The 25,025-nt window shown below is 39.7% G+C and overlaps 1 protein-coding gene across 5 annotated transcripts in view; it reads left to right on the top strand.

Annotated features, from left to right (window-relative positions):
* Positions 1-25,025, top strand: part of LOC126484370 (E3 ubiquitin-protein ligase CCNB1IP1-like) — a 210,970-nt gene that overhangs the window by 143,162 nt on the left and 42,783 nt on the right. For 4 of the 5 annotated variants that reach the window (XM_050107855.1, XM_050107879.1, XM_050107846.1 and 1 more), the window contains one exon: positions 3,687-3,903. The exons of the other annotated variant lie outside the window; for it this stretch is intronic. In XM_050107855.1, the coding sequence (XP_049963812.1) occupies positions 3,687-3,903 (217 nt within the window). The remainder of the gene's footprint in view (positions 1-3,686; positions 3,904-25,025) is intronic. 5 annotated transcript variants of the gene reach the window in all.

Below are 25,025 nucleotides of genomic sequence, written 5' to 3'. Positions count from 1 at the left end.
AATATGTTTATTTTGCTTAACCATTGTATCACCAATATAGCATAAGAAATATATAAATCACTGACAAGCACCAATTGACACAAAATAATCTTATAACTAACACATATACACAAATAACATTATCTAAATAATTCACTCTGTGCACAAAATTTTTGTAGAATTGCTACACTTGAAAATATTATTCTCACAGCCAGATTATTCAGTTATTACTACTTATGGCTGCAGGTACTGATTTCTCAACTTTAAATGTCACACACAACGGTTGTTGATGGTATGCTGCTATGTAATTACTGAACATGAACGTCTGTTCCTGCCTTTGCTGATTGTGAGTGGTGGACAGCACTGCTTATTTGAAGTTACTCGTGTCTCTCGCACCAGTGCAGATGCAGACTCGTACAGCAGTTTGGTAGGAAGATGTCAAAGCTCATGAAACAAGTAAATATACAATGATTAATAGTTTGTTTTGGTACCCCATACCTGTAATAGATCACAGTTTCAATTATTAAAATGAATAAATGTGAATTGGTGGCCCCACGTTGGGCACCAGTGTGGTGTTCACCGTGTTATTCAGTGGTATGGTATTTCACTAATTTGTAAATGAAAATGATAATGTTATTTCATTACAATGAGTAATTACAAAATAATTTTTTCTCCCGGCTAAAGATTTAGTCAAGTTGCTAAAGAAATCCAAGTTAACATTGTGTTAAATTGTTGTTTGTAAGTTGTGTAAGTGTCACTAAATCACAGTTTGTACAACAGATTCTATACAACTATTGATTATGATGGAAACAGGTATCTTCAGCAAAATGATCATTAAAACTACCGAATATCAGCCGCGCACAACAGTGACGTATGTTACCTGAAACAATATTTTTCGCAACTCGTGCGTAATTAATTTTGGCTCCATACATCAGAAAGAAAAAGTTTGTTATATGGATTGTGCTATGAGCACTGTTTTTAAAGAACCAATTTGATTCGAATTATTTTCATTAAAATGAGTTCAGGACCACCGGTGCTCATTTATTTTTACACATTTTTATTACCGCTGAGATAATTGTTATGATGGCAGCAGACAATTGACAGAGACTTTCTATTGTTAGAGCAAATTTCCTTTTAACAGGATAAGTATTTGAATTAATGCCGACTAAATTTTACTTTCATATTGTGCACTATTTAGACTAATTTTCATCAAGCAAACCTTCGATACTTTCCTAAGAAACACAGATAAAAATGCGATACAAATTGATATCATCAATGGCTGCGCTCCTTGCAGCGAAAGAAATAATTAACACAGATAATGATTATTGGGAGAGGAATTAAAGTTACAAATAATTATTCATACATATTTATAATGATAAAGAACTTTATTCTCAAATAATAATTAATAAATAATTACAATTTCTTAACAGACCTCAGTTTGATATGCATCTTGCGTCTGCAACCTACAAAAGCCAACCAAAAAAAGGTAAAAACAAAGGAAGACAAAAACAGATCATAAAAGGAATTTACAACTATCATTGTATGTCCAATTACATCATAAAATATTATACAAAAAATTAATATTTATCATAGTTTTGTTTTATTTGACTGTTTTTCCATATGTTGGATAGATAATGTTTATAACTGTTAGAGGCATAATTTCCTCTCATCTAACTGTAGCTAAAATTTATCTCATGGATGTTACAACAGCCCCATGTGGCTAGGCTGTATGGAATGGACTTCTTGGTATGAAATGGGTGCAGCTGTTGAAGTGGAGGTATTGCTGTTGGTAGGTAGGTTTGAAATGGACAGAGCTACTGATACAGTCATCATTGAGGTGGAGGCCAACATTGAGGAAGGTGGCTTGATGGGTTGAGTAGGACCAGGTGAAGTGAATGGGGGGAGAAGGTGTGGAGGTTCTGGAGGAATGTGGATAGGGTGTCCTCACCCTCGATCCACATCACTAAGTTGTCATCAGTGTATCTGAACCATGTGAGAGGTTTGGGATTCTGTGTGTTTAAGATGTATTCCTCTACATGACCCGCGAATAAGTTCGCATAGGATGGTGCCATGCAGGAGCCCATAGCTGTACCCCACATATGTTGTGGGTGAAGCAATGGTTGATCGTGGCGAATAGGAAGGAGGTGGTCAGTTTGGATTCTGTCGGGCATCATCCACTTTTGACAAAGGCCCTGTTGGCCGAAACCTAATTTTATGACAGTCTTTTTGTTGTGTCTTTCTGTGGCTTAGCATCTTTGCTATATGGTGAGCAGCAACTATCCTTTGTATTATATTGTCACATTTCATCCTGACAATGCCCCATCAAATCTGGCTGTAGGACCTATGGTCAGTGGCGGCATCAAAATTAAATATGTACTGTCTAACATAATGACATTGTTGTAGCCAATGGGCCGAGGAGTTCTGGAACTTATTAAGAATTTGTATAAGAGACAGCTTCTGAGTAAGCTTGTTGAAGAAGAGATGTGTAAATGTCGAAGATGTCATTTCTACGATTTCATCTGTGGGGGACTAATGTTGTTTATCTCACTGGAAATTGTTTTAATCTCTTATCTACCTAGCTAGTAGGGATATATACTTGTAGTATCATGTGGAGGGGGAAGGGGGGGGGGGGTGCTAGCTTTGTGTCCTTCTTGGTTTTGATAATGCATTCATTCTGAAGGTTAAGGACTTGCGATGACTGAATCATGGATTCCATAGTTTACTTATTCTGCATATTTATCCTTGTTAATAAATATTTGGTCTAAGGCTTTCCTAGTGGTTCCATTTTTTCCAAATATGTTTCGAAATTTGCTGCTGGGGAATAGTACACAGTTGTAACTATCAATTTTTTTCTGAGTGATAACAATCTGACACATGCAGTCATTGGCTGGATTGATATATCCCTTTATTTTGCATTCAACACTATTGTGCAGTTTCAGCTGTGTGGCAATTTTCAAGTGACTGTATAATGTAACCCAACAAATAGACATGTTTTTTCAAGTAATTGTATAGATATTTAAGGGAAAAAAAAGACTAAAGTCTGCGATCAGACCTAGAGGACTACACAGTGCCAACTGGCTGCCATGTCATGCTCTGCCATTTGGCATCATTTGGATGTAATATGGAGGCACATGAGGCTAACACACTGCTCCCCATAGCCAATGTCAGCTTTCCAGACCTTGGAGCAACTACTTCTCATTTGAATAGCACCTCAGCTGGCATCATGAGACTAAGTGGAACCTATTACAGTGCACCCACCAAGAAAAGAAATCTGTCGCTGTAGTGGGAATTGATCCCAGGTCCTCTACGCAGCAGTCAGACATGCTGACCACTCAGTTACAGAAGCAGTCAGATAATACTTAATCCATAAAAAGTATATTAGCTTGAGCAGTTATGTTACTCAGTTTGAGGGGTTATGTTATACAGTCACTTGGCAATGACTACATAGCCAAAACTGCAAAGTAGTGGTGAATGCAAAATCAAGGGATATTCAAGTATATTTTTGAGACTTTTACTGCTACCATCTTGAATCCTTAGTCAACACTAAGTGAGGAGATATTAGTTATACCATCGGCATCTGCATTATTTATGTAGTAGATTGCAACACCTTCACATATTTATGTAAGTTTCAACCACCAAATATGAGGGAAATTCAGTACTGATGTGCTTCATACAGTAAAATATTGTGTTATTTCTGGACTTATCAGGCATCCTATGAGGCTCTGCGTCGTACACAACTAAATTTCGTCAAAGCTAATGAAAAGGAGCAGGCGAACAACTTCCGCTGTCATGAGAATGGCAAGACTGGATTGCATTTCTCTCTTGGTCCCACCACACTAGACGCATTGTGTCCAAGAACTCCATTACAAGACAAAAAGATCCAGTTCAACAAGGGAGATGTAAGGGCTGAAAATGATGTTGAAGGTAATTACCAATATTGTCTAAAAATATGCTTTTATTACAGTTTGAACTTCATGATGAAATGTTACCTGGTAAATATACCTCTGCCAGATGCATTGCATCCAACAACTCGCATTACAAGACAAAAAGATCCACTTCAAAAAGGGAGATCTAAGAGCTGAAAATGATGTTGATGGTAACTACCAATATTGTCTGAAAAATATGCATTTATTACAGTTTGAACTTCATGATGAAATATTACCTGGTAAATATACCTCTGCCAGCGATAGTATATGACCAAAACATATTTCTCTGTTTTCCTTTTTTACATTTTTTTATTCATCTTCTTATTGTCCATAATGTTTCACTTTTCTGAACAATATTTGGAAGAAAGTTTTGATCGTGAGTGAATCAAATGTACCTATTGCATTGGAATAGGCTGACATATAGCAGAAGACATATGCAAACTTTAAGGTAAAAGACATTCAGCCTTAAACTTAACCTGGTCAGTGATTCCTGATTTGGGCATGAAAGTCTAAACACAGAAGATTATAAAATAAATCCAGATAGCTGCGTGTAGGACTTGAGAATCTTGACGATTTGTCTGTGATCGATATCAGTAGTGGTCCCAGGAATTCCAAGACTTCCCAGAAAAGAAAAAAATCTGACACTACTAAATTAAAGTGTGTGAGCAGCACACCCCAAATGAACAACAACATTAATTTTCCTTGCTATATCCACCGTAACACTCGCATTCAGTGACAAGAGAAAACAATTTGTCACCTATTCCCTCTCAGAAACAGTTGGTTTAATGCTCTTGGTAATGTTTTCAGAAGTATGCCAATTAGTAATGTGCACAGTGGCTGTAAAAGCTGACTACAGCTTGTACTGCTCAATAAAGTGCCTTGTCACTGTAAAAAGTCCTTGTGTATGTATGTTGGTCCACTTGTCGGCATTCAGTGTGACATATTTGGTTTCAGCCAATTGACAATAACATCCCTAATTTCAAGACAACGATCATTTAACAGTTTGTCAGGGTTTAGTTGGAAGACAAAGTATACACCAGTTCCAGCGCATTAACTAGCTTCATAAATATGGTAGTATCAACCCAAAAAATGGAAGATAACACTCAGTCATAGTACCAATGAGGAGTTGTCAGTCTGTTTAATTTTACTACTAGATAACTCTTTTATCTTCTTGGTACCTCCTCGATGCTTGTGTGACTACAGTACTTCGATGATTAGAAGGTTGGTTTAGTGCTGTTGTTAAAAGCATAGTAAGTCTTGTGAAATGAGGTTGTGTATTTGACATACCTGCTACATCTGTGAATGTAGCAATGCCAACAGAGGAAGCAGCAGCACACATCATGGAGCCAGAAACAGTAGAGTAGCCATGGTGCCAGCAGCGGGTGGGAGGAGTTGACTGCCTGTTGTGTCTTCTGACAAATTACCAGGTGCAATGTTTAAGAAACAATGGTGCTTCCTTTTCAAGTGGTCCCTTAGATTACTGTATGAACTGTGAAAACGTATTTCCTTTTTACAGATTGTAAAGATCACATCATCTTCTTCAGTTTTTGTTTAAAATTCCCAACTGTGCTTTTTGGCATTTTGATGCAAAAGGCAAACAAAAGGCTCACTCACTATAACATGAACACACTATTAATAAACATAGATGAAAAACTGAACTAAAAGTTACTGCAAATATCAGAATGACAGTATTACTGATGAGAGGTGACAACAGAGTGCAACCAAGCTGGGTAGTGCAGTGGTTATCACATTCGCTCACATTCAGGAGGATGAAAGTTCAAACTTGCGTCTGGCCATTCTGATTTAGGTTTTCTGCAATTTCCCCAAATCACTTAAGGCAAATGGATGGTTCCTTTGGAAGAGCACAGCTGATTTCCCCCTCCATCCTTCCATAATCCAAGCTTGTGCTCCATTTCTAATGACCTAGCTGTCAACAAGACGTTTAACACTAATCTCCTCCTCCAACAGAATGCAGCAACAATAATGATGTAACAGCACCGAAACCATCTTTGTTTCTTCTAAGAATTGAATGCACTGGTGGTCAGGCAAATCCAGTTGTCACTCCCAGAGTGCTACAGGGATTAAAACCTAGTTACGCTGTTACAGACTGTTGATAATGCTGCCCTGAGATAGATAACTTTGAAACTGAAGTATGATGTTTGAATGTGAGTAGTACTTGTACATACCCATGAAATACTACACATGCTGCTTTTCATAGACTGTGAAATGTAAACAGCCTTGTGTACATGTGAGTAATTTGTACCTACGTTGCCGGTGATGTAATTTTCTGTACAACATAGGTACCTTCCACACAAATAAATGGCTGAATAAGTGTTTATGGGCTATATTCAAATGATTTTTAATTTGTGGACATCATCGCACATTTTCTACAAAACAGAATGCAAGCAGATGCTGAAACAAGAAAAGCTCTTCCTTTCTTCTTCATATATTGTTAAGGGAACAATTATGGTCACCTTCGAACCACTATCTATGGCTGCGATACTGGTACATCCGGGTTTCCCCAGTTTGGCCCCAGTTTTGAGGGTGTTCAGAGGCATACTGGAGGGATTTTTATCCAACTATCCAAGGTAAACCTGGACCTTTATTCATGTCTGGGGAAATTCGACTGACTGGAAATAAATAGAGTGTAGTAAACCTCAGATAAAATACATTAAATGAGGACTCGCCCATACATATTTTCTTCAATTTAGTCTGTTAGAAACCCAGCAGTAAGCACACTTAGATGCTTCCCTATATGTATGCAGGATGTTCAAAAATGATTTTTACAACTTAGATCATGTATACATCAGAAATGGGAATAGCTAGAAAGGTCGAAAGGTGCAGTTTGTGGCATAATGTAGACACACACACACACACACACACACACGTAAAGCTGTTTTTTTTTTTTTTCCACGTTAGTTATAGACCGGCCACCCGCCCAGCAGTTGGTATAGTGTGTGGAATGGTCGGTACAGCCCAGATCTGACACCCAGGTCCTGCAGATCTGTATTACATTTTTTTCTTTGGGCAGGGTGTGCAGGATCACAGATCCTGCATCAGAGCAGCAATAACATTCGTGAATGAGGACATGCTAGGCTGGACATGAAACTGGAATATTGCACCTGTGTGCTGCAGATGGTGCACACATTTAAGGTGACCAACCATCCCTTTGTCACTTCCCTTGTTTTGTGACAGTCAGGATTTTTCTAGATCTGTACCAATTTTTTTAAATTAAGACTTTTTGCAGTATCAATTTTTTTTAATGTGTCCTGAATTTTGGTCTAGAAAATATGGTCACCTCAACAAAAGGTTTCCAAATTGTGTTTTGCAGAAGTGAGTAAGTTCTCCACAAAAAACTATTAATAACATTGCTATGCATCGCAACCCGCCCCGCCCGCCACACAACTGAATATTTTAAATTCCATTTGCCTTCCACTCATTGAGCTCTATTAAAACCGACTTAATTTATGATCATATTCCTTACTGCAAATGAGTACGGCACTATATTTAGACATGAGTGTCTCAATAATGCGCATTCACAAATCCTTGTTACTCTCATGCGTAATTTATATCTGTAGATCAGTAGGAGGTGCATACCTGCTGGCATTGTCGGTGCCGAAACCCAAGCAAGGAAACATTACCCTCACATGTCACCATTACCTGTGATACATCGCGGCTTTCAGCCAACTTATCGTCTGCGTACTTTGTGTACCTGGGAAAATAATCTGATTTGACCCAGGTGTTTGGGGTTTTTGGTGTTTTTGTCTGGGGTCAGCAATTTAACTGATGGCAGGTCTACCCCAGCAATAAGTCAGTTTAATTAGTTATGCTTTAATGGCATATGGAACAACTTAATCCATAACAATATATGAATCGATTACAAATGATGAAAAGGAAAATTACTCCATTCAGAACATAATGAAATGAACATGTAAATCCTTAATTTTCCATTAACACCGTCATGGGTGTGTACCACCCCCCCCCCCCCCCCCCACCCCACCCCACCCCAAGAAATATCTTCATCTACCCCTGGGGGTAGGTCTACCCTCTGGCAATATAATGTAGCACAGTTTTAGTTCAACTAATGAAAGTACTGCAGGCTGGTTTCATTCAGAAGAATAAATGTATAGCTCTGTCAGCTAAAACAATAAAGAGTGTTTTCAGTTGAAAGAATGAATACATGGTTCAACCGACAGAAAAACTACTGCATGTTTTCACTTGAAAAGAAAGACTGAATAATTCATTCAATATTTAAAGCTACAACTGTGTCCAATGTTTTCATTCAGTTGCTCCCACAGACTGTTTTCGCTTGAAAAAAAAAAAATAACCAACTGACCTTAGACTCATTTCATTCAAAAGAATGAATGAGTAGCCCAACAAACTGAATTACTGTTTTCATTTAATTGCTCCCATGCCGGACTGGTTTCACTCAAAAGAATGAATGAATAATTCAACCTATATGTAAAAGTACAACCAAATGAGTTGATTGTTTTCCAACAACCAAATGAATCAATTGTTTTCATTCAGTATTTCCCATCACTTTATGCTTTTTCAGTCCTCCTGTTTCACACACTCCTATGGTGTTATCGCAAAGGGGTGCCACATTGATACCTGTGTGAATGAAAACAATGAATGGTCATTGTAAGACCATCCAGTCTGGCATCATTCTTGGTGTCACCAGTGCACCTTCATTGATTGCTTTAAAAATTTACCTGTACAGAGACAACCCTTGATGGGTTCCTGCAGGCAGGCAACATCTTCGATACTCTGTGATTTGCTTGCCCACTGGCATGTGCTAGAGCAGGAGTGTAATGTGACACAGCTGAAGGGTGTCAAGGGGTTGTCTGTTTGCAGGTGTCTAGGAATCCTTCTAAGACAAAAAGAAAGAAGGAATTATTGGAATGGGATGGAAATCAGTAGATGTGATGTACATGTTCAGACGCACAAATTATTACAATTTCAGAAAAATTGGATGATTTATTCAAGAGAAAGCACTTCACAAATGAGCATGTCAATAACGTGTTGGCCCAATTCTGGCTCTTATGCAAGTGGTTACTTGGTTTGGCATTGATTATAGACTTGCTGAATGTCCTCCTGAGAGTTATTGTGCAAAAATCTGTTCAAGTGGCATATTAGATAGTCAAAATCCCGAGCTGGTTGGAGGGCCCTGCCCATCATAATGCCCCAAACATTTGCTATTGGGGAAAGATTTGGTGACCTTGCTGGCTAAGATAGGGTTTGGCAATATGAAGACAATCAGTAGAAACTCTTGCCATGTGTGGTGGAAATTGTCTTGCTGAAATGTAAGCCCAGGATGGCTTGCTATGAAGGGCAACAAAATGGAGCATAGAATATCGTCAATGTACCGCTGTGCTGTAAGGATGCTGTGGATGACAAACCAAAGGAGTCCTGCTGCGAAGTGAAATGGCAATCAAACCATGACTCCTGGTTGTCGTGATGTATGGTGGGCAACTGTCCAGGTTGATATCCCACTGTTGTTCAGGGCATCTCCAGACACGTCTTTGTTGGTCATCAGGGCTCAGTTCAAAGCAGGATGCATCACGGAAGACAGTTCTACTCCAGTCAATGAGATTCGAGGCTAAATGTGCCTAACACCACTGCAAGTGGGCTTGTTGGTGTACAGAGGTCAGTAGTGGACGGTACAAGGGGTGCTGCGAGCTCATCACCCTTTCTGTGACTGCCTATTATTGATCCTTGTAATCACTGAAGCACCAGTTGCTGGTTGGATCGTAGCTAATGATGAATCAGGGACTCCGAGTGCCTCTCTGATGGCTGCTCACTTCTCATGTTTTGCCATCTCTCTAGGCTCTAGGTCGATCAGTTCCTTCTTAACGCTGTGTTCTGTCACAGTTCACCCATTCCTGGCAACATCGTTGAATAGTGGCATCACTCCTATACAACCAACTCCATAAAATGCTGACATCTGCATATATTGTTCATGTGCCTGTCAGCAAGGCATAGTTACTGTCCAGCTGAGTACACGGAATGAAATTAGCAAAGACTTTATGCTCCCTTATTGGCATGTACCTTGTTTACTATACTTGCCGGCTGCACGGTGAAGTTGTGCTGCAGCATCAAACATTCACCCATTGGCCTCCAAAGTTTACAGTTTTGCATTTTCCATTGATACACATATGAATATCAATTTGTAACCTATTTGCATAACTCCTTCATGATAAGACTTTTTTTGTCTCAAGAGTGTGTGTAGTATGAAAGTACCGTTAAAATGCCTAACTTTTTGAAGAGGAGATACCTACATGATGTTCACAGGTGAATGCTATGTATTGTTACTGCTCACTTTTGTGCCAACTGTATTTTCTTTCTAAGTGGTAAGTTATCCCAGAAAACTATTCCATGAGACATTATTGTGTGGAGATATGCAAAATATGTCAGGAGGTTAATTTGTTTGTTTCCAAGATTAGCACGTGCATGAAGACCAAAAGCAGCTGAAGTTAATTTTTTGAGAAACTCAGGAATATGCTTCTTCCTTTTCAAGTTCTCATCAATGTGTACACGCAAAAATTTGGAGCATTCTACCCTACTTACTGACCCCTGTGCACGTGCTACATCAGTTGTTGGTACAACTGTATCTCTAAAGAACTCATCGTTAACAATCTCTTCTGTTGCTTTCTTGTTAACAGCATTTATTAGGTATAACACTAGTATTACCTGCAAAAAGTGCCAATTCTGTGTGTTGAATTTTAAGGGGAAAGTCATTCTCATATATATAGAATAGGAGTGGACTCAAAATTGAAACCTGTGGGACTCCCTTTGTCAATTCCCCTGTCACTAAAATTTTCAACCCTTAAAACATTAGTTAAATGTTTATTTGACACTACAATAGTGAAGCAATAGTCACACTACATAAAATTTTCCTTTTTTTTTTTTTTTTTTTTTTTTTTTAATGGGGGGCATTACATTATCGTTTTCAATAGACTACATCGTCATTTTCAAATGTAAAACATCGGTTGGATAATATGTAATTCCCATTATATATTCAATGAACTACATCATCATTTTCAAATAAAACATCAGTTGGAGAATATATAATGGGAATTATGTATTCTCCAACTGATGTTTTTCATTTGAAAATGATGATGTAGTTCGTTGAAACTGGCAATGTAACACACTTTTTTTTTTTTTTTTTAAACGAAAAATTTTATGTACTGTGACTATGGCTTCCATATTGTAGTGTCAAATAAACATTTAACTCATATTATAGCCACACTCCTTTATGACAGTTATGTCGGAATATAGAACCTTCAAACATTGTTTTAATTTTTTAAAGTGTGATTCAAACCAGCTGTTGCCAAAAGCATCAGTTCCATAAAACTTGAGTTTTTCTAAGAGTGTAACATAATGTATACCATCAGACACTCTGGAAAGATCACAAAAAGTACCAACAAGGGTTTCTTTTATTATATAAGGCTCATGCTATTTGATGAGGGAATCTATAAACAGCATTTTCAGTTGAACAACGCGTCTGACATTGAAATTGTGATACTCTAAGTAAATTATTAATTTTTAAATGTGAGACTACTTAGGTGTACATTCATTTTCGAATATTTTGGATAAAAACGTCAATAAAGATATTGTATGATAATTGTTTTAAGTCTGTCTTTTCACTTTTATTATAAAAACGTTTACCAGTTGAATAGTTTAACATGCCTGGAAAAGAGCCATTGACGCATTACATATGTCACTAAGGACCTTACTTAAGTTGGAACAACTTTTTAGAATTTTGCTTGAAATTCCATTGACACCACTTGAGATATTATTTTTTAGAATTTTTGTAATTCTGTTAATTTCAGTGAATGATGTTGATGCTATTTGCAGCTACATTCAGAAAGTGATTGATACTCCTAACTTGTGAATTACCACTCAAAACATTGTCATCTAGTTTAATTTTGTTATGGTATCTTGTAGACCCCCCCCCCCCCTCCCCCCATGAACCATAGACCTTGCCATTGGTGGGGAGGCATGCATGCCTCAACGATACAGATAGCTGTGCAACCACAACGGTGGGGCAGCAGCCTTTTCAGTAGTTGCAGGGCCAACAGTCTGGATGACTGACTGATCTGGCCTTGTAACACTAACCAAAACGGCCTTCCTGTGCTGGGGGAAACTACAGCCATAATTTTTTCAGAGGGCATGCAGCTTTACTGTATGGTTAAATGATGATTGTGTCCTCTTGGGTAAAATATTCTGGAGGTAAAATAGTCCCCCATTCGGATCTCCAGCGGGGACTACTCAAGAGGACGTCGTTATCAGGAGAAAGAAAACTGGCGTTCTACGGATTGGAGCGTGGAATGTCAGATCCCTTAATTGAGCAGGTAGGTTAGAAAATTTAAAAAGAGAAATAGATAGGTTAAAGTTAGATAGAGTGGGAATAAGCGAAGTTCAATGGCAGGAGGAACAAGACATTTGGTCAGGTGAATACAGGGTTATAAATACATAATCAAATAGGGGTAATGCAAGAGTAGGTTTAATAATGAATAAAAAAATAGGAGTGCGGGTAAGCTACTACAAACAGCATAGTGAACACATTATTGTAGCCAAGATAGACATGAAGCCCACGCCTACTACAGTAGTACAAGTTTACATCTACATCTACATTTATACTCCGCAAGCCACCCAACGGTGTGTGGCGGAGGGCACTTTACGTGCCACTGTCATTACCCGCCTTACCTGTTCCAGTCGTGTATGGTTTGCGGGAAGAACGACTGCCGGAAAGCCTTTGTGCATGCTCGAACCTCTCTAATTTTACATTTGTGATCTCCTCGAGAGGTATAAGTAGGGGGAAGCAATATATTCGATACCTCATCCAGAAACGCACCCTCTCGAAACCTGGACAGCAAGCTGCACCGCGATGCAGAGCACCTCTCTTGCAGAGTCTGCCACTTGAGTTTGCTAAACATCTCCGTAACGCTATGACGCTTACCAAATAACCCTGTGACGAAACGCGCCCCTCTTCTTTGGATCTTCTCTATCTCGTCTGTCAACCCGTCCTGGTACGGATCCCACACTGATGAGCAATACTCAAGTACAGGTTGAACGAGTGTTTTGTAAGCCACCTCCTTTGTTGATGGACTACATTTTCTAAGGACTCTCCCAATGAATCTGAACTTGGCACCCGCCTTACCAACAATTAATTTTATATGGTTATTCCACTTCAAATCGTTCCGCACGCATACTTCCAGATATTTTACAGAAGTAACTGCTACCAGTGTTTGTTCCGTTATCATATAATCATACAATAAAGGATCCTTCTTTCTATATATTCACAATACATTACATTTGTCTGTGTTAAGGGTCAGTTGCCACTTCCTGCACCAAGTGCCTATCCGCTGCAGATCTTCCTGCATTTCGCTGCAATTTTCTAATGCTGAAACTTCTCTGTATACTACAGCATCATCCACAAAAACCCGCATGGAACTTCCGACACTATCTACTAGGTCATTTATATATATTGTGAAAAGCAATGGTCCCATAACACTCCCCTATGGCACGCCAGAGATTACTTTAACGACCGAGCGAGGTGGCGCAGTGGTTAGCACACTGGACTCGCATTCGGGAGGACGACGGTTCAATCCCGTCTCCAGCCATCCTGATTTAGGTTTTCCGTGATTTCCCTAAATCGTTTCAGGCAAATGCCGGGATGGTTCCTTTGAAAGGGCACGGCCGATTTCCTTCCCAATCCTTCCCTAACCCGAGCTTGCGCTCCGTCTCGAATGACCTCGTTGTCGACGGGACGTTAAACACTACCCACCACCATTACTTTAACGTCTGTAGACGTCTCTCCATTGAGAACAACATGCTGTGTTCTGTTTGCTAAAAACTCTTCGATCCAGCCATACAGCTGGTCTGATATTCCATAGGCTTTTAGTTTGTTTACCAGGTGACAGTGCAAAACTGTATCGAAAGCCTTTCAGAAGTCAAGGAAAATGGCATCTACCTGGGAGCCTGTATCTAATATTTTCTGGGTCTCATGAACAAATAAAGCGAGTTGGGTCTCACACGATCACTGTTTCCGGAATCCATGTTGATTCCTACAGAGTAGATTTTGGGGATTCCTGAAATGACATGATATGCAAGCAAAAGACATGTTCTAAAATTCTACAACGGATCGATGTCAGAGATATAGGCCTATAGGTTTTTGCACCTACTCGACAACCCATCTTGAAAACTGGGACTACCTGTGCTCTTTTCCAATCGTTTGGAACCTTCCGTTCCCCTAGAGACTTGCGGTATACCGCTGTTAGAAGGGGGGGGACAAGTTCTTTTGCGTACTCTGTGAAGAATCTAATTGGTATCCCGTCAGGTCCAGTGGACTTTCCTCTGTTGAGTGATTTCAGTTGCTTTTCTATTCCTTGGACACTTATTTTGATGTCAGACATTTTTTCGTTTGTGCGAGGATTTAGAGAAGGAACTGCAGTGCGGTATTCCTCTGTAAAACGCTGTGGAGAAAGGTGTTTAGTATTTCAGCTTTAGGCGTGTCATCCTCTGTTCCAATGCCTTTATCATCCCACAATGTCTGGATATGCTGTTTCGATCCACTTACTGATTTAACGTTAGACCAGAACTTCCTAGGATTTTCTGTCAAGTTGGTACATAGAATTTTACTTTCGAATTCACTGAACGCTTCACGCATAGCCCTCCTTATGCTAACTTTGACATTGTTTAGCTTCTGTTTGTCTGAGAGGTTTTGGCTGCATTTAAATTTTCAGTGAAGCTCTCTTTGCTTTTGCAGTAGTTTCTGAACTTTGTTGTTGAACCACCATGGGTTTTTCCTGTCCCTCACACTTGTACTCGCATTTTCGATTGCCTTGAACTTTTTCCATAAACACTCAACATTGTCAGTGTCGGAACAGAAATTTTGGTTTTGATCTGTTAGGTAGTCTGAAATCTGCCTCCTATTACTCTTGCTAAACAGATAAACCTTCCTCCCTTTTTTTTATATTTCTACATGCCAACTAGTTCTGCAGATGACGAAGAAATGTATTATGAGAGATAAAAGAAATTATTCAGATAGTGAAGGGAGACGAAAATTTAATAGTCATGGGTGACGGGAATTTGATAGTAGGTAAATATGGATTGGGGGTAAGAAAAGGAAGAGGAAGCTGCCTGTAGAATTTTGCACAGAGCATAACTTAATCATAGCTAACACTTGGTTCAAGAATCATAAAAGAAGGTTCTATACATGGTAGAACCCTGGAGATACTGACAGGTTTCAGATAGATTATATAGTGGTAAGACAGAGATTTAGGAACCAGGATTTAAATTATAAGTCATTTCCAGGGGCAGATGTGGACTCTGACCACAATCTATCGGTTATGAACTGTAGATTAAAACTGAAAAAACTGCAAAAAGGTGGGAATTTAAAGAGATGGGACCTGGACAAACTGACTAAACCAGAGGTTGTATAGAGTTTCAGGGAGACCATAAGGGAACAATTGAGAAGAATGAGGGAAAGAAATACAGTAGAAGAAGAATGGGTAGCTGTGTGGGATGAAGTAGTGAAGGCAGCAGAGGATCAAGTAGGTAAAAAGACGAGGGCTAGTAGAAATCCTTGGGCGACAGAAGAAATGTTGAATTTAATTGATGAAACGAGAAAATATAAAAATGCAGTAAAAGAAGCAGGCAAAAAGGAATACAAATGCCTCAAAAATGAGATCAACAGGAAGCGCAGAATGGATAAGCAGGCATGGCTAGAGGACAAATGTAAGGATGTTGAGGCTTTTCTCACTAGGGATAAGATAGATACTGCCTACAGGAAAATTAGAGAGACCTTTGGAGAAAAGAGAACCACTTGTATGAATATCAAGAGCTCAGATGGAAACCCAGTTCTAAGCAAAGAAGGGAAAGTAGAAAGGTGGAAGGAGTATATAGAAGGACTATACAATGGTGAGGTACTTGAGGGCAATATTATGGAAATGGAAGAGGATGTAGATGAAGATGATATGGGAGATATGATACTGCGTGAAGAGTTTGACAGAGCATGAAAAGACCTAAGTCGAAACAAGGCCCTGAGAGTAGACAACATTCCATTAGAACTACTGACAGCTTTGGGAGAGCCAATCCTGAGAAAACTCTACCATCTGGTAAGCAAAATGTGTGAGACAGGCGAAATACCCTTATACTTCAAGAAGAATATAATAATTCCAATCCCAAAAAAAGCAGGTGTTGACAGATGTGAAAATTACCGAACTATCAGTTTAATAAGTCATGGCTGCAAAATACAAACGCGAATTCTTTACAGGCGAATGGAAAAACTGGTAGAAGCCGACCTTGGGGAAGATCAGTTTGGATTCCCTAGTAATATTGGAACACGTGAGGCATTACTGACCCTACGACTTATCTTAGAAGATAGATTAATTAAAGGCAAACCTACATTTCTAGCATTTGTAGACTTAGAGAAAGTTTTGACAATTTTGACTGGAATGCTCTCTTTCAAATTCTGATGGTGGCAGGGGTAAAATACAGGGAGTGAAAGGCTGTTTTCAATTTGTTATAAGAGACGAGGGACGTCAAAGGGAAGCAGTGGTTGGGAAGGGAGTAAGACAGGGTTGTAGCTTCTCCCCAATGTTATTCCATGTGTTTATTGAGCAAGCAATAAAGGAAACAAAAGAAAAATTTGGAATAGGAACTAAAATCCATGGAGAAGAAATAAAAATTTCGCCGATGACATTGTAATTCCGTCAGAGACAGCAAAGGACTTGGAAGAGCAGTTGAACGGAATGGACAGTGTCTTGAAATGAGGATCTAAGATGATCATCAACAAAAGCAAAATGTAGATAATGGAATGTTGTCGAGTTAACTCAGGTGATGCTGAGGGAATTAGATTGGGAAATGAGACACTTAAAGTAGTGAAGGAGTTTTGCTATTTAGGGAGCAAAGTAACTGATGATGGTCGAAGTAGAGAGGATATAAAATGTAGACTGGCAATGACAAGGAAAGCGTTTCTGAATAAGACAAATTTGTTAACATCGAGCATAGATTTAAGTGTCAGGAAGTCGTTTCTGAAAGTATTTGTATGGAGTGTATCCATGTATGGAAGTGGAACGTAATAGTTTGGACAAGAAGAGAATAGAAGCTTTCGAAATGTGGTGCTAAAGAAGAATGCTGAAGATTAGATGGGTAGATTACATAACTCCAGAATGAGATTTTCACTCTGCAGCGGAGTGTGCGCTGATATGAAACTTCCTGGCAGATTAAAACTGTGTGCCCGACCGAGACTCGAACTCGGGACCTTTGCCTTTCGTGGGCAAGTGCTCTACCATCTGAGCTACCGAAGCACGACTCACGCCCGGTCCTCACAGCTTTACTTCTGCCAGCATCTCGTCTCCTACCTTCCAAACTTTACAGAAGCTCTCCTGCGAACCTTGCAATACTAGCACTCCTGAAAGAAAGGATACTGCGGAGACATGGCTTAGCCGCAGCCTGGGGGATGTTTCCAGAATAAGATTTTCACTCTGCAGCGAAGTGTGCGCTGATATGAAACTTCCTGGCAGATTAAAACTGTGTGCCCGACTGAGACTCGAACTCAGGACCTTTGCCTTTCGCGGGCAAGTGCTCTACCATCTGAGCTGTGAGGACCGGGCGTGAGTCGTGCTTCGGTAGCTCAGATGGTAGAGCACTTGCCCGCGAAAGGCAAAGGTCCCGAGTTCGAGTCTCGGTCGGGCACACAGTTTTAATCTGCCAGGAAGTTTCAGATTACATAACTAATGAGGAGGTATTGAATAGAATTGGGGAGAAGAGGAGTTTGTGCCACAACTTGACTAGAAGAAGGGATCGGTTAGTTGGACATGTTCTGAGGCATCAAGGGCTCACCAATTTAGTTTTGGAGGGCAGCATGGAGGGTAAAAATCATAGAGGGAGACCAAGAGATGAATACACTAAGCAGATTCAAAAGGAAGTAGGCTGCAGTAGGTACTGGTAGATGAAGCAGCTTGCACAGGATAGAGTAGCATGGAGAGCTGCATCAAACCAGTCTCAGGACTGAAGACCACAATAACAACAACATTTTGTAGACTGACTGGCTGTCTTGCCTCCCATTTGACAAAAACCCATATAGTTTTAGTTTTATTACCTACATTATTTATTTCTGTCTGGACATGCATACTTCTGGACATTTTAATGACTTTCTCTAGAATGCTACATTATTTTTAGTAGTATCCAAATATGTCATATCTTGAGTTAATCTAGCCTTTATATATATTTTCCTCCTCCTCTTAAATGAGATTTTATTGCCCTTAATTATCCAAGGCATGCCTTTATAATGGGTCTTCTTGATAACTTTTTAAGAAAGCAATTTTCAAATTTTGACACAAATTTATTGTCAAATAACTTGAATTTGACATTAGTTTTTCTTTCTATATATACCTCATACCATACCACCTCTTCTAACTTACTCTTAAAATACTGTATCCTGTTCGAGTTAATAAGCCTTATTGCTTTATATGAACAAGCCTCAGGTCTGCAAGGTGCCATATTGTTTATTTCCATTAATTGTGCGTCATAATCAGGTGGTCCATTAACAATTGCATACACCCTAATTGTTTCAGCCTGAGCATTGTCATTTATATGTTTTCAGTCATGGTCCTGCTATCTTGCTCCATGCAAGTTGGAAAATTAACTATTGGAACTAGATATTTTCCTTGCCTTCACAAACTATACTAACTGTATCATCTTGTCTGAGAGGAAGCTCACTAATGCTCCTTAGATTTCTTATAAACAGCTGAAAGTTTCCTAAAGGGGATCTGTAGGCTGTTGCCATTATCAGAGAAGTATTCTGCAGTAAAAACTCACAATCACATGCTTCTAGATTCTGATCTCCACAAAATCTGTTTTTTCTGTATTTGTGTCGGACTCTTACATATGTTGCAACTACTCCTTTTTCCATGAAAATGATACTTGTCTGAAATCCCTAATACTTAACTTCTCCATCCCTTGGCTAAGTGTTCAGAACATCTAGCACTTCAGAATTTTCCGCATATTTTAGGCATACAAGAGGCTCCTCTATCTGGCTAATCACCCTTCTAATATTCCGATGAAACGAATTAATTTTATGTTTCTGTTAAGTGTTACATATGTTATGGTCCTGTTCTGATCTAGTTTCTTTCAATACTGGTCTGTCTGTAGCCCGACTCTAATAACCTAAAAAATTTGCCCCTTTGACTCTGGTAATTACAGGGGTTTTGTGTTATGTGTTTGTGCCACCCACCCCCCCTCCCCTCCCCCCTCGCATCCCCGATACAATTTTTGCATGGCACTTGACAAATATTTCTTTCTCACTCACATCAAGGTGCAGGCCATGCTTTGTGTATCACCATCTCCCAACTGCAGCAACAGGCGTAGTTATGAGACTTTGTTTCAGTGAAAAGCTGCCCACTCTGCTCTTTATTAACACAGCTAACATCTGTGTTAACTAAGGGCTGGGCGCAGCTCTGTAAAACGAATGTGTGCTGTTGCTGCTCCTATTTCCTCCAAGTCACCTTTAATGCTGCAGTCTTAACTTGCTAGCCAGGCTGCTTCCTGTTTCTCCCCCCATAAATATCTTATAATCTCCATCAAAATCTCTGCACAAGACCCCCCTATGTTCTCTATCATCTGGCTGAGATTGGCTGCATGGACCAGGTGCGTTAGGTATATTCATATGTGCAGTGTTTTGCCTTGTCTATTTGTATAGCTCCCTAGTAATGTACAGAGATCCAAATAGATCTTAGTTATCCCATAAAATTAACAATATCAAATCAATACTGAGAGCCTGAGAAGATGGCCTTACCGACCAAGCAGATAAAGGTGATCTGCAATAACAGGGCATACTGAGCATATCAAAAGAAGCCATTTTCATAGAAAGATGGGATGCTACTTAAGAGAAGGTCTCACTCTTTTATATCTGAAAGGAGCTCGTAGGTTAAGTCTGATTCCTAAAATCTATTAGGCAGCAGCATAGTGTATCGTTACTTGAACAGACAATTATAACACAGGAAGCCCTGAATTGAAACAATTGAGGGAGTATTCCATTGTAGCAGAAGTGCACCACACCCTCAAGTATGTTCGAAGTATGATAACATGCAGACATTATGCTTATAGAAACTACAGGGGAGTCAGGAGACAAAGGAGCTTTTGAAGCATGTAATTTAATGCAATGAGTAAATGATTCATTGAAATAACTACTATCAGTTATGTTTGTATTTAACTTAACATATATACTATATCATATTACAGCTGGATTTATTAGCCTGAAATCTCATGAGCTTTTTCAAGTGCCAGAAATTTTCATGCACCAATGTGGGCTGTAAACTTGAGGGGGCTATAGAAAATACAGTGGTAACTTCTGCACTTCCCCAATAGCCTGGTATGATTAATGCCTGCATTAATTCTTCAAATTCTCATCCCATGAGGTTTAAGGTACATCCTATCTCCCTTAAAGAGAACAAAACATCGGCACCCCTCCCCCCACCCTCAAACTACAAACACATTTGTAACATAATTTTTGATAGTGCTTAGGAGAAACACTGAAATAGAAATTAAATTAATAGTCTGGTGCTGACTCCAAACTTGTTCCCACAATCATAGAGATCTCAATTAGTGAACTAGGAAACTAAGATTACCATTAGAGGGAAAATAACTAAAAACAGTGTCTGACGCAGCCTGAGTATGGTCCACCACATCAGATGGAGAAAACGAAAAGGAAATAATGGTGTAATGTTAGCAAAATTTAGTTAAAACAGGCAGATCACATCAATAGCATGATCTCAGATGAAGATGTCTCTCTCATGAAGATTGAGTCCAGTTGAATAAACTGGCAAGATTACAGTGAAGGCAGACAGAGATAAAAATTTCAGCATGAGTATGACCTCTGTGCTTCTTCCTATACACTTTCAATGTACGACACCCTTGTTTGCAGACAGAAACATTACTGGAACGATGACCAATACTGGACAGACTGTAGAGCAGAGAATAGCCATTTACGTGATTAAACATTTTATGTAATGTTACATTATGTTGATGTTTATATTCCACCACATCCTCTCTGGATAAATAGCCTTTCTCTTACCTTGTACCACAACTTTAGCAACCATTCCTCTATGAAGAAGCCCAATGCACAGTGTGCTGTGGTGTACTACACCCACCTGCCCAAGGGCTGATCTATTGAAAGGCGTATTGTGTCAGAAAAGCTGTTTCTAGTGTATAAAGGTTACAAAATGTCCTCCAGCACTGCAAGAGGATTTATTTTCTGTAGTTAATCTCTCATTTTGCTCAACTTATGGAACAGCTTATATTGAAGTAACAAGTATCACCAGTGACGAGAACACCCTTGCCCCCATTATGCTGGAGGCCTCACAAAGGCCTTAACAGACAGGCGTACCTCCCCCACCCCCCTTTCTCTCCCGCTTATGTAGACCAAAAACAGTTTTGCCATGCCATATCTTCATACAACCCAAATCCTTCCACCATTCCCCAAGAATCAGTTATCAGCTGCAGAGGAATTTCCCTTGTCATGTAATATCATACTGGACTGGAATGCCTGCACCATATCCTTCGCCAGGGCTTTGATTCTCTCTCATCCTGCCCTGAAATGAGAGATATCCTACCTAAGATCCTTCCCATTCCTCCTGAAGTGGTGTTCCATCTCTCACACAACCTACACAGGTCCATCCTTATGCTGCTCACCCAGTCCTGTCACAGGCTCATACTACCCCATCAAAGGCCAGGACATCTGTGTGAAAGCAGCCACATCATATACCAACTCTGCTGCAAACAGTGCACAGATTTTTGTATTGGTATGATTACCAACCAGCTGCCCACCAGGATGAATGACCATCATCATATTGTTGCCAAGAACAAAGTTGACCATCTGGTGGTACAACATATTTCTGAGCACAACATGCTAAATTTCAGTGGCTGCTTGACAACATGGGCCGTATGGATTTCCCTCTACCACCAACTTCTCTGGGCTATGCAGATGAGCATTATTCTTACAACACACCCTCCAGTCCCATAATTGTACTGGCATCAATCTCAGATAACCCATGACAGTCCTCCCTCTCACATTCCTAGCTGGAAAATCAGCCGCCTCCCTCTTAGCTGCTATACACCTGCCCTCAATCCCTCTCCCTGCCCCCCACCTCCCTCTCCTTCCACCTACCCCATGCGACACTACCCCCATCACAACCAGTCGATTCTGCTGAAAAACAGTGTTTGTCTAGCCGGCACCATGTAGGGGCATTGGGGTGTGTGTGTGTTTCTTTTACTCTAGCTCATCAAAGAATAACTCTGAAAGTCAATAAGTTTCCTTTCTTTTGTGTGTGTATATTGTCAACTCAACACATTTGGTGAGTGGTCTCCTTTATACCAAAAGCAAGTATCATAATTTCACAATTAGGGTCATATACTCAAGGATGTGTATTACACTTAACTCTAATGTTCATAATAAACAGGTTTTGAATTTGCTAGTAAATAGACAACTGGTATGGTTATGTGGAGGGAGGGGCAGGTAAATGCTTAGTTCATTACTAGATAAAAACAGCAAGTAATTAATGTCAGAAGAAGGACATTGGCTTTTTTCAAAGTACGTTTTTCTCTCCTAATATACACATATAAAATCTTGTAGTAGTAATTCAAACAATGGAAAGTCCATGTTGGAATATCAACGATGTTATGAAAATGATAGGTTGCTACTCACTGTAAAGTTTACATGTTGAGTTGCAGACAGGCGCATTTAAAAGACTGTTACACTGAGCTTTTGGCCAAAACCTTCTTCAGCAAAGAAAATGCACACACTTTCACACAGGCAAGCAATCCTCAAGCACACATGACTTCTATCTCCGACCACTCTGGGCTGAATGCAATGGTGTCGTATCAAATGCAAGGAGCAATCCGGAGGGGGGTGAAGAACAGGAAAGGAGGGCAGAGCATGGATTGGGGGAGGGGGGGGGGGAGGTCAAAAAGTACCTTGGCGGAGTGTGCAAGACACTAGATGATAGCCAGCCAGACAAGGCTGCCAAGCGCAGTGTCAGGATGCTTTGGGATAGGGAGGAGGGTTAGGGAAGCAGGGGTGGTAAAGGAGAGCAGCAGAGAAGGGGAACAAGATTGATAGGTGCTTGGCAGGCTGGGGCAATTTCGGGACCAGAGAAAGTGTTGTAATGATAACTGCCATCTGCACAGTTCAGAAAAGCTGGCAGTGGAAGGGAAAGGTCCAGATGGCCCAGGTTGTGAAGCAGCCATTGAAATCAAGAATGTTATGTTCAGCTGCATGTTGTGCCACTGGGTGAACCACTTCATTCTGGGGCACAGTTTGGCAGTGACGATTCATCCTGGTGGACAGCTGGTTGGTGGTCACCAACATAAAAAGCTTTAAAATGATTGCATCAGAACTGGTATATGACATGGGTACTTTCACAGGCGACAGGGAACCTCCTCATTTCTTACCATATCAATTCACCTAATTTTATAAGCATGTAGCAAGCCTGAAGTTTCTCCTTCAGATTTAATTTCACAGAAAACTGGAAGAAAACAAGTACTAGGTACAGAATTGGAAAAGGCACTATTGTCTTATATTGTCTTATCCACTTCACATAAAACAGAAATGTTATGGCTTCACATGTGGTGTACTACATTGAATGGATTACCAGTTAGCAAAAAGGAATGGTCTAATATATTAGTCCAGGAAGGGAGAGGCAGGAAGAGCTTGGGTGAATCTATTCTTCCAACATCATGAACAAGAGACAAGAATTAATTTCCTTTATGATATAATATGTGGTCTACTGTAAGACCATAGCAGATGATTCTCCAGTATCATCGATCATTACAGAGGAAAAAATCCATACTTATTTGGAGTCTTCTGAATATGGACAATTATAACCTCACAAGGGTCCGATATTAGGCCTGCACTGATTGCTAGCAATTCATTTTTCTCTCCTGCAGTGTCTGATACTACACTAAGCCCATACAACTTTGTCGGCTTATGATCATGGCATTGACACCTTTTAATAACTGCCTTTTACTTGTGAAAGAAGACAAATGTCAGTGTAACAACCATTTCAAAAAACTCTTTTGTACTTTTAGCCACATTTCGTTCATTTCATGTATGGTCTGAAACTTAGCAATCAGTATTGATAGGATCTCCCAGCAAATATAAAGGCTGTATACTTTCTGGAATCCTTGGAAAGTGAAATCTGCCAGTACAAAGTTCGGAACTCGATACTAGGCAGGAAATTAACTCCATGTAATTTTTGCATTTGTTCTTCCAAACTTTTTGGATGTCTTTGCACAGATACAGTTATTTGATTGATTGCCCTAGCATCCAGGTTGAGCCATACCTTCCTGGTCAGTTTAGTTACCACTAGAAGTGGAGTACAATTTGAAGAAAGCTGGCAGTTAAAAAATCAGATTTTTTTCACATGTGGTAGTGTGAAATCTCAGCTTCTTAATAAACCATTTACATTTTCATACTACTTAACAGTCATTGTGGAATGAAGTTATTTGTCAAAGAAATCTCACATTGAAAAAGTGTGACAACTTGCAGTTTACTACACACCTTGATTAATTGCGTCCCACTTTGAACGTAGATGGAGGTGGTTGATTCAGTGGAGGGTACCTGACAGTGAAGCCGTCGGTCCCATCAGATTAGGGAATAATGAGGAAGGAAGGCACCTGTGCCCTTTCACAGGAACCATCCTGGCATTTATTTGAAGCGATGTAGCAAAAGCCTGGAAAACCTAAATCAGGATGGTCGGATGCGTCCTCCCGAATGTGAGTCCAGTATGCTAACTACTGCGCCACATGGAATAAAATATATGTTCTTACAAAAAGTCTCAAGTGGTTTAACTTCCGTACTGTACTGATAGATAGTGATCATACCTGGCCTTTTGTCAGACACACATATGTATTTTGACAGTAATTCTGTAAGTTGTTTTTGTTGTTGTTGAGAAATTACCCTAGATTCTACTACTTTACCACAAATAACATCACCGTCCTCATGTGTTGAACAATCATGCTGAGAAAAGTGAGGAATCAGCAACTGTTTTGTTCAAATAAACTATACCAACAAATTGTTACACCCAGGTACTTGTATAAGTTGACTGATTCCAA

This window comes from Schistocerca serialis, chromosome 1 (assembly GCF_023864345.2).
Source record: "Schistocerca serialis cubense isolate TAMUIC-IGC-003099 chromosome 1, iqSchSeri2.2, whole genome shotgun sequence".
NCBI lineage: Eukaryota > Metazoa > Arthropoda > Insecta > Orthoptera > Acrididae > Schistocerca > Schistocerca serialis.
The sequence above is the reverse complement of the archived record's forward strand: the minus strand, read 5'-3'. Positions and strand labels throughout refer to the sequence as shown.